General features: G+C 43.7%; 1 protein-coding gene across 1 annotated transcript in view; it reads left to right on the top strand.

Annotated features, from left to right (window-relative positions):
• Positions 1 to 13,004, top strand: part of ccnd2 (cyclin D2) — a 48,483-nt gene extending 35,479 nt beyond the window's left edge. Inside the window, exon 5 of the mRNA XM_002940302.5 lies at positions 7,680 to 13,004. Coding sequence (XP_002940348.2) covers positions 7,680 to 7,832 — 153 coding nt within the window. The 3' untranslated portion in view covers positions 7,833 to 13,004. The remainder of the gene's footprint in view (positions 1 to 7,679) is intronic.
• Positions 13,005 to 13,323: the final 319 nt, after the last annotated feature.

The raw sequence follows: 13,323 nt of genomic DNA, 5'->3' as shown, positions 1-13,323 counted from the left end.
CTCCCATAGGGCTCAATGGCACTCTGCAGCTCCAACCTGGCCCAAGGAAAGTCTCCCATAGGGCTCAATGGCACTCTGCAGCTCCAACCTGGCCCAAGGAAAGTCTCCCATAGGGCTCAATGGCACTCTGCAGCTCCAACCCGGCCCAAGGAAAGTCTCCCATAGGGCTCAATGGCACTCTGCAGCTTCAACCCGGCCCAAGGAAAGTCTCCCATAGGGCTCATTGGCACTCTGCAGCTCCAACCCGGCCCAAGGAAAGTCTCCCATAGGGCTCAATGGCACTCTGCAGCTCCAACCCGGCCCAAGGAAAGTCTCCCATAGGGCTCAATGGCACTCTGCAGCTCCAACCCGGCCCAAGGAAAGTCTCCCATAGGGCTCAATGGCACTCTGCAGCTCCAACCCGACCCAAGGAAAGTCTCCCATAGGGCTCAATGGCACTCTGCAGCTCCAACCTGGCCAACAGATAGTCACCCATAGGGCTCAATGGCACTCTGCAGCTCCAACCTGGCCAACAGATCGCCACAATTCCGAAGCTTGAATGAGTTCCGAAATGGTCGTGGAAGTTAACGAAAACCACAAAAAAGTAATGGAATTTTAACGAAATTATCGTGGACATTACGAAAAGTTCTATAAGTTAGAAAAAATACAAAAAAATGAATGGTTTAATGAATAGGCCCCATGGACTTCCCCTATGAAATTCAAGAAAGAACTGGCAGTTAGACTAAAGTTACCATCTTTAAAGGGATGGCTCATCTTTAGGTTAACCTTAAGTATTTTATGGAATGGTGCATTATTAGCAACGCTTTAATTGATCTTCCTTATTTGTTTTTTAATCGTTTCCCTTCTTCTTTGACTCTTTGCAGCTTTCAAATGGGGGGTCACTGACCCCAGCAGCAGAAAAAAGCTGTTGCTCTGTAAAGGCTACATTTTTATTGTTATTACTTTTTATCCTCTATTCATCTTCCAGTCTCTCTTTGAAACCACGGCCTGGTTGCTAGGTAAAATTGAACCCTAGCAACCAGATAGATGCTAAAATGCCAAACTGCAGAGCTGCTGAACAAAAAGCTTAATAATTCAAAAACTGCAAATAGAGAATCACTTAAGCATGTCTACAGTTTCCCTCAGAGCAGAAGAGATTCTCATTGGAAGATCAATGGGGTCAGTTGCCCAGGAAGACTTGGAACAACAAAGAACCTAATTTTTTTTCTTTCTGAGTTTTCTTGCCGCCATTGATCAAAATCAATTAGGTTTTTGCAACTTATGAATGTAATTCTATAATTGCAGATTTTAGCTCTTTTGCAGAAATGACAGATTTCTTCTACAGTAAGATGTGCTTACAGGATATATCTCAAGCCTTAACCTGTTTTCATTACAAGGTGTTAGTTTCCTTTTTAGTTGACCAGTTTCTATTTTAAGGCGCATTGCTAAAAGGCGAGGTGCGGAGTTCTAGAAATTGTACTCAATTACATAGGTTTTAAAAGAAAAGAATGTAAAATGACATTGCAGCAGCCTTTATTAACTGCTTGTGGGGTAGGTTTTTCTTTCCATTGCCCATTATACCCACTGCTACTATAGGCACCATCTCTCCCTACTATACCTGCTATCCCACAGCCCCAGTCCCTTCCCAGAGGCTATTATCCCCCACTGCTACTATAGGCACCATCTCTCCCTACTATACCTGTTATCCCACAGCCCCAGTCCCTTCCCAGAGGCTATTATCCCCCCACTGCTACTATAGGCACCATCTCTCCCTACTATACCTGCTATCCCACAGCCCCAAGTCCCTTCCCAGAGGCTATTATCCCCCCACTGCTACTATAGGCACCATCTCTCCCTACTATACCTGCTATCCCACAGCCCCAGTCCCTTCCCAGAGGCTATTATCCCCCCACTGCTACTATAGGCACCATCTCTCCCTACTATACCTGCTATCCCACAGCCCCAGTCCCTTCCCAGAGGCTATTATCCCCCACTTGCTACTATAGGCACCATCTCTCCCTACTATACCTGCTATCCCACAGCCCAAGTCCCTTCCCAGAGGCTATTATCCCCCCACTGCTACTATAGGCACCATCTCTCCTACTAATACCTGCTATCCCACAGCCCCAGTCCCTTCCCAGAGGCTATTATCCCCCACTGCTACTATAGGCACCATCTCTCCCTACTATACCTGCTATCCCACAGCCCCAGTCCCTTCCCAGAGGCTATTATCCCCCACTGCTACTATAGGCACCATCTCTCCCTACTATACCTGCTATCCCACAGCCCCAGTCCCTTCCCAGAGGCTATTATCCCCCCACTGCTACTATAGGCACCATCTCTCCCTACTATACCTGCTATCCCACAGCCCCAGTCCCTTCCCAGAGGCTATTATCCCCCCACTGCTACTATAGGCACCATCTCTCCCTACTATACCTGCTATCCCACAGCCCCAGTCCCTTCCCAGAGGCTATTATCCCCCACTGCTACTATAGGCACCATCTCTCCCTACTATACCTGCTATCCCACAGCCCCAGTCCCTTCCCAGAGGCTATTATCCCCCACTGCTACTATAGGCACCATCTCTCCCTACTATACCTGCTATCCCACAGCCCCAGTCCCTTCCCAGAGGCTATTATCCCCCCACTGCTACTATAGGCACCCATCTCTCCCTACTATACCTGCTATCCCCACAGCCCAGTCCCTTCCCAGCAGGCTATTATCCCCCCACTGCTTTACTTATAGGCACCATCTCTCCCTACTATACCTTGCTATCCCACAGCCCCAGTCCCTTCCCAGAGGCTATTATCCCCCCACTGCGTACTATAGGCACCCATCTCTCCCCTACTATACCTGCTATCCCACAGCCCCAGTCCCTTCCCAGAGGCTATTATCCCCCCCACTGCTACTATAGGCACCATCTCTCCCTACTATCCCACAGCCCAGTCCCTTCCCAGAGGCTATTATCCCCCCACTGCTACTATAGGCACCATCTCTCCCTACTATACTGCTATCCCACAGCCCCCCCCAGAGGCTATTATCCTCCCACTGCTACTATAGCACCATCTCTCCCATAGCTATCCCCCCCAGTCCCTCCCAAGGCTTATCCCCCACTGCTACTATAGGCACCATCTCTCCCTACTATCCCACAGCCCCAGTCCCTTCCCAGAGGCTATTATCCCCCCACTGCTACTATAGGCACCATCTCTCCCTACTATACCTGCTATCCCACAGCCCCAGTCCCTTCCCAGAGGCTATTATCCCCCCACTGCTACTATAGGCACCACCTCTCCCTACTATACCTGCTATCCCACAGCCCCAGTCCCTTCCCAGAGGCTATTATCCCCCACTGCTACTATAGGCACCATCTCTCCCTACTATACCTGCTATCCCACAGCCCCAGTCCCTTCCAGAGGCTATTATCCCCCCACTGCTACTATAGGCACCATCTCTCCCTACTATACCTGCTATCCCACAGCCCCAAGTCCCTTCCCAGAGGCTATTATCCCCCCACTGCTACTATAGGCACCATCTCTCCCTACTATACCTGCTATGCCACAGCCCCAGTCCCTTCCCAGAGGCTATTATCCCACTGCTACTATAGGCACCATCTCTCCCTACTATACCTGCTATCCCACAGCCCCAGTCCCTTCCCAGAGGCTATAATCCCCCCACTGCTACTATAGGCACCATCTCTCCCTACTATACCTGCTATCCCACAGCCCCAGTCCCTCCCTGAGGGGCCCCAGATACCCGTGTATGTGTGCATATTAGAATTAGCATTCCTTTAATGACCTGTGTCTACCTTTCCCCCTGATAGATAAATGTAATAAAGGTACAAGTGTAGTGCATGAACAACCTCCAGATTCAATAGCCAACAACTGTGTGTAGAAACTATGCTAAATATCTGCAGTATTCTGTGCATTCACACTTGTAGACACGTGTATTTACACAGGGCTATATCTAGATGTATATTCACTTCATACTTGAACTAACGCATGATCATATTTTAGATTAAACTCCCTTTACTTGGGCCTAGGATATTAAAGGAACCTGCTTATTTGTTGGTGGGTACACACACCATATCCTAGGTACACACACACACACACTCACAAACTCGCTAGGAAACCCTGCTTGTTAATATTCCGAGGGCGTGAAGAAAGCTGCACATTTTCCTCCTTTCCCTGGTTTCTAAATTGTATGAAAGTGCTGAGGAGAATGGGGAGTACTGTACACAGAATTGTTCCCACGCTAGGTCTTAAGCTTCATTCTGACTGTAAATAATGCCCCGGCATCTCTGGAATTCCATCTATCTTGCACCATGAAAGTTGATGCACACATATTAGATGTTTCGGCAGGCAGGTAACCTCAGACTGGGTGGCAGCTTGCATATTTCCTGAGAGAGAGGAAATCTAACACAGATATTTTGGCTCTTCGGTTTAAAGAACAGAAATACACAGTTAATAGGCTTCCTGTATAATTCCTTTCACGTTTAAAGGGGTGTTTGTCTCCTTCCTTTCCCATGGATTTGTCTAGTGGACATTCTAGGAGATAAATACAGGTATGGGACCTGTTATCCAGAATGCTCGGGTCCTGGGGTTTCCCGGATAAGGGATCTTTCCGTAATTTGGATCTCCATAACTTAAGTCTACTAAACATCATTTAAATATTTAATAAACCCAATAAGATTGTTCTGCCTCCAAAAAGGGGTAATTATATCTTAGTTGGGATCAAGTACAGGTACTGTTTTATTATTACAGAGAAAAGGGAATCATTTAACCATGAAATAAACCCAATAGGGCTGTTCTGCCCCCAATAAGGGGTAATTATATCTTAGTTGGGATCAAGTACAGGTACTGTTTTATTATTACAGAAAAAAGGGAATCATTTAATCATTAAATAAACCCAATAGGGCTGTTCTGCCCCCAATAAGGGGTAATTATATCTTAGTTGGGATCAAGTACAGGTACTGTTTTATTATTACAGAAAAAAGGGAATCATTTAACCATTAAATAAACCCAATAGGGCTGTTCTGCCCCCAATAAGGGGTAATTATATCTTAGTTGGGATCAAGTACAGGTACTGTTTTATTATTACAGAGAAAAGGGAATCATTTAACCATTAAATAAACCCAATAGGGCTGTTCTGCCCCAATAAGGGGTAATTATATCTTAGTTGGGATCAAGTACAGGTACTGTTTTATTATTACAGAGAAAAGGGAATCATTTAACCATTAAATAAACCCAATAGGGCTGTTCTGCCCCCAATAAGGGGTAATTATATCTTAGTTGGGATCAAGTACAGGTACTGTTTTATTATTACAGAGAAAAGGGAATCATTTAACCATTAAATAAACCCAATAGGGCTGTTCTGCCCCCAATAAGGGGTAATTATATCTTAGTTGGGATCAAGTACAGGTACTGTTTTATTATTACAGAGAAAAGGGAATCATTTAACCATTAAATAAACCCAATAGGGCTGTTCTGCCCCCAATAAGGGGTAATTATATCTTAGTTGGGATCAAGTACAGGTACTGTTTTATTATTACAGAGAAAAGGGAATCATTTAACCATTAAATAAACCCAATAGGGCTGTTCTGCCCCCAATAAGGGGTAATTATATCTTAGTAGGGATCAAGTACAGGTACTGTTTTATTATTACAGAGAAAAGGGAATCATTTAACCATTAAATAAACCCAATAGGGCTGTTCTGCCCCCAATAAGGGTTAATTATATCTTAGTTGGGATCAAGTGCAGGTACTGTTTTATTATTACAGAGAAAAGGGAATCATTTAACCATTAAATAAACCCAATAGGGCTGTTCTGCCCCCAATAAGTATTAACTATATCTTAGTTGGGATCAAGTGCAGGTACTGTTTTATTATTACAGAGAAAAGGGAATCATTTAACCATTAAATAAACCCAATAGGGCTGTTCTGCCCCCAATAAGGGGTAATTATATCTTAGTTGGGATCTATTACAGGTACTGTTTTATTATTACAGAGAAAAGGGAATCATTTAACCATTAAATAAACCCAATAGGGCTGTTCTGCCCCCAATAAGGGGTAATTATATCTTAGTTGGGATCAAGTACAGGTACTGTTTTATTATTACAGAGAAAAGGGAATCATTTAACCATTAAATAAACCCAATAGGGCTGTTCTGCCCCCAATAAGGGGTAATTATATCTTAGTTGGGATCAAGTACAAGGTTTTATTATTACAGAGTAAAAGGGAATCATTTTTAAAAATTAGAATTATTTGCTTATAATGGAGTCTATGAGAGACGGCCTTTCCGCAATTCGGAACTTTCTGGATAACGGGTTTCCGGATAAGAAATCCCATACCTGTACACACATGCTCTAATAACCTCATGTACAGCAGCCTTATTTAAATAGGAAGTTTACCTGTATATATTCTCATTTTGCTTAATTGCTCCCAGTCTTCTTTGAACACCCTTCCCCAGTGGGAAACACGTTACTTGCCCTTTGACGTTTGCTTATAGCCGGTACAGTTACAATAAAATCAGGCCAGATGTACTCAGCACAATTCTGCAGAAACAATAAAAAGTATAGTTGCCCTTTATTTATATTTATAACTAGTGACTGAGTCACTGGAGAAAAAGATTTTTGGTGTGAGGTTGCCAGTTTGTTACATGACTACTTGCCTTGAACCTGGACCAACGCTTCCTACAGCAGCAAGGGGATCCCTGGGAAACCCTGAAAATGGCAGCGTTGCATTCCTTAAAACAGCCACCTTTAACAGTTAAAGAAGTTTTCTCAGTTTGCTTAAGATAGCAGCTGCCATTTTAAGTAGCTTCCTTGCTGCTCCAGCTCTAGCCGTTATAGCTTAGAGCTGGGCGGTGTGACCAAAAATTTATATCACGGTATTTTTCAAAATGATATCGGTATCACGGTATTTGACGGTATATAAATAAATAATAAGTATTGGTGGCCAGGGCCCCTAAATAGTTTGCAGGCACCCCCCCCCCCCCATATACATAAAAATTGGTGGCCACCCTTCCCCCTCCACCCTCCACATAAATAAAAATTGCTGGAGGCCAGGCACCCCCGAAGACAGCGCCCCCATGCGCATTGGTGTTCAGTGGAACTTACCGAACTTGTGGTTCCTCCAGCTCCAGCGATGCGTCCTAGCGACGGCGCTTTTGTAGAGCGCTGACGTCGTGTGCGCACTGACGTCATGTACGCACGGGGCGCAACCCGGATATACTTGGAAAAAAATTGCAGGAGGCGCGCGCACACCGGTATCGGGGTATGTTTAAAATTCATATCATTTTATTAAAAAAAAAACGGTATTCGGTTTAAATTGTATACCGCCCAGCACTATTATAGCTGAGATCAAACATTCCTAAGGGGGGAGGGAGTTCTTAGCATTCTGGTGGGAGGGGGGAGAGAACTGCGCAGACTCTGGCCCTGGGAATTAAGGATGTTCCTGAGAGAGGAAGTCAGACACTGGAACATCATGTTTATAAAAAGAAACAAGAAATCCTGTGTTTCTTTTGATAGAGGACTCAGTGCAGCGTTACTGTGAGTGCTTATGGCTGTATTTACACAGACCTTTCTGATAAAGCTTACTGAGTTTTTACCTTTTCCTTCTCCCTTAATGCATGGTGCATTGGTAAGCATATTTCAGTATATTTGTTCTGTATTAGTAACATCTGCCTTCTCTTTTGTGTCGGTAGGATTGCCTTAAAGCTTGTCAGGAGCAGATCGAGTCGGTGCTGGTAAGCAGCCTCAGACAGACCCGGCAGCAGGCGACGGGAAGCAACTCCAAGTCTGTGAATGAACTGGACCAGGCTAGCACTCCTACAGATGTGCAGGACATCAACCTGTGAGGAGCCCCACCCCCCCAGCATTGAAAGAGCCTCCAGAGTTCTTTATTTTTGTAGAACAAAACCGTTTCTATCTGTTCCCAATTAGAGAAAAATATTTAAAACTATTTTAAATACAAAAAAACAAAAAAAAAACAAACAAACAAACTGATTATGGTGCCTGCAATGTCCTGTAGAAGGGAACCCCCACCATATATCTAATTGCTACGATATATATATTGTCCATTTGTAAGTGCTATGGAAGCATACAGAGAAGTAGCATGACAATTTCAAGACTGCGTTTGTGGTTTAAAAAAAAACAAAAAACGCAGGCCTGATATTAATATTGTTAATGTTCTTATTTCTCAGTACATTGTAGTCGCTTACAGAGCCGCCTTAGAATTTGGGGAGAAAATGAGCGTATATGCATTTTCACACAACGAATACTCATGTTTTCAATTAGAGCGCAAAAGCAATAGACTAATGAATTCTAGCTGAGAAAGTAACAATCCCCCCCCCTCCCCAAAGTGTTTCCATCTTTATATATCGAGGGAGAATCATTTGGGATCTGCTATTGATTGTTATTTAAAGAGGTGGATCTCTTCATTAGTTCTGTTTACTCTTGCTGTATCTGGTAGCTGCTACCGAAGAAGAAGAAGATGCTTTATTTTTTTCTTTTCATTTTTTTGCAAGCCTAGGGCAGGTGTTTTTATTTGTTTGTTTGTTTTTTAATTCGTTTCCATGATTTTATTTTTGTTTTCAATAGATTTCTGAGTTCCCTTCAATTTTTTTTTTTTTCAAATTGTTTGATTCCATTTGTATCAGGGACTAAAAAGAAAAAAAGTGGGATTCTACTTTATTAACTGTGGACCAATCCAAAATATTGAGTGCTTATTTATGGGGAGGGGGTGGGGGGACTTAAGTGAAAATATTCCCTGATTTTGAAGTGTATTCTCTTGTACGTATGAGGGCATAGCTGTAGCTTGTGCTGTTCGCAGAACAGTCCTTCTGTTTATAGGTGTATTAAAGGGGACATATAGCCTACCATCTGATTGAAAGAAGGAGGAAAGCCATAACGGCTGGGGCGCCCCAAGTTGTTTGGCACCCCCAGTGATTTTAATCTGTAACCTCCAGACTGGTGCTTTTCTAAGCTTAAAACAATACCATCATGAGATACTAATGTAGGAGTTGCCCTACCATCATTTTCTTTCCTCGTGCATCCTCTCTGCTGCCCTGGGTGCACAAGCATAGTAGAGCAGAACTCCCCCTTTTGCTTCTAACTTTGGTTTACTCATATCTGCCACAGGGTAACCCTGGAAGAGAGAAGATGATGGCAATAAGCACATTAACAGTAGTATCTCAGGCTGAAGCAGTAGCACTGGCCTTAAGGTGGCCATACACGAGGTCGCCAAGGGAGCGGATCTTCACCCGATATCCCCACCTACGGGAGGCCGATATCGGGCTATTTCAGGCTAATTCAGTCGTTTGGCCCTGGGGCCAAACGATCGAACTACAACGATAGGTATAAGCGCAGTCGGTTCGGTGACAGCATCAACAAGCCAATCCGGTCCCCAATCCGACTAAATTTTTAAACCTGCCCGAACGATATGTGGCTGATTTCGGGCCAGATATCGGTCGGGCAGGCCCATCGTTAGTGCCCATACACGGCTTATAAGCTTTCGAGTCGGTGACCCATATCGGCAGCTACAATCGGCCCGTGTATGGCCACCTTTAGAGTCTTAATTAGATGCCCCTAGGTCTGATTTTTCTTATCCTTCCCAGGCGAAAACACTGAAATAGGAGGTGTCACTTGATACCTACCTGCTCAGTTCCATTGCTCAGTGTTCAGAAGTGTGACTTGAGGCTACCTGCTTCGGTTAAATAAGACTGAATGGGTGCTCAGGCTACACCTTCATGATATTAACCGTATAAAACCTGAAAATGTGTTCAGAGAAGCGCCCTGAGCAATTTCACAGAAACAGTAGGCTATATGTCCCCACCTATATGTAGAAATGTAAATATACACAGGATGAATGAATGTGAGGTGCCCTCAAAAAGAGAAAAAAAAAAGAGACCCCTCCCAATTGGATATACATAACACTGGGTGAAATGAAGAATTGACCAGTTTGAGCCCCTTTTTCCCCAATAGTTTAGGCTGTATTCCCCCCAAATCTAGTTTTGCTGTTTCTTACGAGGTCATGGGACCCAGTTCTATATGTAAAAGTGAATTTGTGTTTGTGGTCTACACCGTTAGCATTGTTGTAAACCATTTCATTCGAAAAAGCACTTTGATAATTGTTCCTAAGGGATAAATGAAGTGGTTTATGAAATTAATGCGGAGCGTAGGACTTTTTTTTTTTTTTTTAGCCGACCAATGTACCCTCCACTGCCAAGATTTATAAAACTGATTTAGGGTGTCGCTGGGAGTTCCGATACCTGTCTTTGGAAGACATTCCTTTTATAACATTCCAGATCCAGAAAGAAGAAAATAAACATGTGCATGATTTTATCCTAAAGGGTTCGTACCCCATATTTAGGTGCATTTGAGGATTGTCTTTTGGCCGTGCATTGGTTTATTGCATTTGTAAAGGTCCCCATACACGGGCCGATTCTAGCTGCCGATATGGGTCCCTTAGACCGATTCGGCAGCTTATCAGCCGTGTATGGGCACTACCGACGGGACTGCCGACTGATATCTGGCCTGAAATCGGCCAGATCTCGATCAGGCAGGTTTAAAAAATCTAGTCTGATCAGGGGCCGCATCGGCTCGTTGACCGGACCGACTTTGCCAATGCCCGTCATTATAATTCGATCGTTTGGCCCCAGGGGTGCCCCGATATCCCCCACCTCCCGCAGGTGGGGGATATCGGGAGAAGATCCACTCGCTTGGCGATGATCTTAAGGTGTATGGGGACCTTTAGACTGTACTACAATGCGGCTTCACCTCCCACCCTTGTATTGCTTATGGGACTTGTCATTGGGTCCATTAGTGAGAGTATAACCAGTGGGGGAGTTTTGGTTCAACAAGTGTAATTTTGATGCCGCCTTCTTATAGAGGTGAAACGAGAAACATGGCAGGAAAAAAACGATATCTCGCTCTGCCATTGTCTTATAGCCAGCAGCTGGTGACAAATGCTATATTTATCAATATAAAAATATGCACCAGTGTACTTGAATTTTCTTCTTTAAGTTGAAGTTGCCCCAGCGATCAGCCATTTTGTTTTCCTTATTATTATTATTATTTTTTTTTTTTTTTTTTTGCACAATTGAAAGAAACAGTTGACAAATTCACAAAGCTGTTTTTGATATTACGGAGAATGCTAGGCGTTGTGTAATAAGTGGTCTCACCATGGTTTTCGGCCATTAGTACTGGCAGAAAAAAAAAAAAGGATGAAATGATTATATATATTTTTTATTTGTTTTTTTGCGCTGCTAAGGAGCTATGTTTTTTTTTTTTGTTTTGTTTTCATTTTTATTCACATTAACAGTACTTAGCTGTATTGTTTCACTGAGTGTGCTGCTATTTTATAAACATTTTTATAATATATTATTTTACTGCTTAAATTTCCAATCCTGAAGTACATGGTTACGTGGAGATCTGAGTTTGATTTTACTGGAAACGCCCGTGTATAGTTTTTTTGGGTTTTTTGTCTTTTTTGCCCCCCCAACCCCCAGAAGCAGATTAATAACTTGCTCTTTTCTGTTTGTTTCTGTTAGCAACCTGCGACATTTGGTAACCTTAGCTCAGGTTTACTGGATACAGAATGGTTCCTATATTCACAATACCTCACACAATTACAGTTTTTCTTCTCTCCGGGAGCCATGGGCAGTAGTGCAAAGGCAGCTGAGCTGGGCCCTGTGTTTGCACTTTTTGGCTATTCGTCCCATTATCAGTTAATGGGGGGGGGGGGAACGTTTAAGGGCAAACCATGCCCAATTTATGAACACAAGTTTTATTTTCCATATTATTTCAAGTGCATAACTTACTAGGCTTAGGAAATCATTTATGCCTATGAATTAGCATCATAACCTTTGAAGAGGTGTTGAGACTGTTGGCAGCCATGTCCCAGCAATATAAAAGGAGACATGGTTTTCGCAAGCAATATTTTTTACTCTTGTAACATGGTAACTACACACTTCTTTTATATTGCTTACAGGGAACATTCTGCAATATTCCCATATAGTGTGCATCACTGTTTCATTTTCTAAGTCATGAATTGATTTATGACCAACAATCAAAGCCTGTAGTGAAGGGCCGGGCCAACGTTACGCCGTTTCCACTCGTCAGTCCCCAGACACCAAGTCTCGCGTGATGAGATTTGTGGAGTTAAAGAGACTTGCGGATTGAAAAGACCAATGGGTCGGACGTTGTCCGCGGGCCGTAGTTTGCCCACCTCTGCTGTAGTGTAATTATCTCCCATTTTGTTGAAACTATAACCCAACAGGACTGCTACTAATCACACAGTTTGAGGGGGTGATGATATCGCAAGAAAGAACCAGGTGCTAAGACTGTGTTTTGGTTGCTGCTTCACATGTTATATAACGTTTCGATGGTTGGATTAATGTCACGTAAGTGCTTGATTGCCCCAATGCGTAGCAGTCACTGCAGGGGTTATTTATTTATGGAGATGCCCATCGTGATCAGCTTAGAATTCAGATTCTAATTCCCTGTATGGGCAGTTCTTCTACAGCCAGATGGGTAATGTCACAAATGACACTCAAGGCCAGGGGTGGGCAAACTTTTTGGCTCAGGGGCCTCATTGACTTACAGACGGGCTGGACCAGCGTTATGTCGTTTCCGCTCGTCATTCCCCAGATGCGTGATTATACTTGCGGAGTCGGTGGGCCAGATTAAAAAGATCAACGGGCTGGACGTGGCCCATGGGCTGTAGTTTGCCCACCCCTGAGTCAAGGCTGTGTCTTGCTGTACCAGCGTTTGACTGCACCCCAATACTTGGTGGTGTGACCAATCTTTCACCACATCGGCAGTGACGTTCCAGGATCTCGGTTTCACTCTCTGCCCCCAGTGAGAACAAGAGGCGCAAATATGTTACTAGCTCCTAAGCAGAGTTGGCTAAACCATATAGTGCCATGCTGGTCGTGCTAGCCACCCTTGTGGCCCCAGCTTTGCGCGAGTGTCTGGCTTAATGATCTATTGTCCATATTTTGAGCAGTGCTGTCTGTATTTTACCTGTGACTTTTGAGCCGGAAAGTTGGCAATGAGTGATTCAATGAAGTATGACTTGTGCGTGCTAACGGGTAGGTGCTTTTGGTCACATTTTAATACCAGTTAAGCTACATTCTACACTAGCCTAGAGGATCGATGCAGCTTTTGATGCCCAGCCTGGTTCCGTAATTCATCATAACAAAAACAGAAGTGGGTATAGCGGTAGCAGCACATAATTACCATTTTATTTACCTTTTGCTAGGTATTTGCTAATGATTGTCATTCTTTTTACTGGGGGTGGTCATAATTATCTAGTTTAGGAGTTAAGGGAAAATTTAAATAAAGCCA

This window comes from Xenopus tropicalis, chromosome 3, assembly GCF_000004195.4.
Source record: "Xenopus tropicalis strain Nigerian chromosome 3, UCB_Xtro_10.0, whole genome shotgun sequence".
NCBI classification, from domain to species: Eukaryota; Metazoa; Chordata; class Amphibia; order Anura; family Pipidae; genus Xenopus; species Xenopus tropicalis.
Note: the sequence above shows the minus strand (reverse complement) of the source record. Positions and strands in the feature narration are given on the sequence as shown.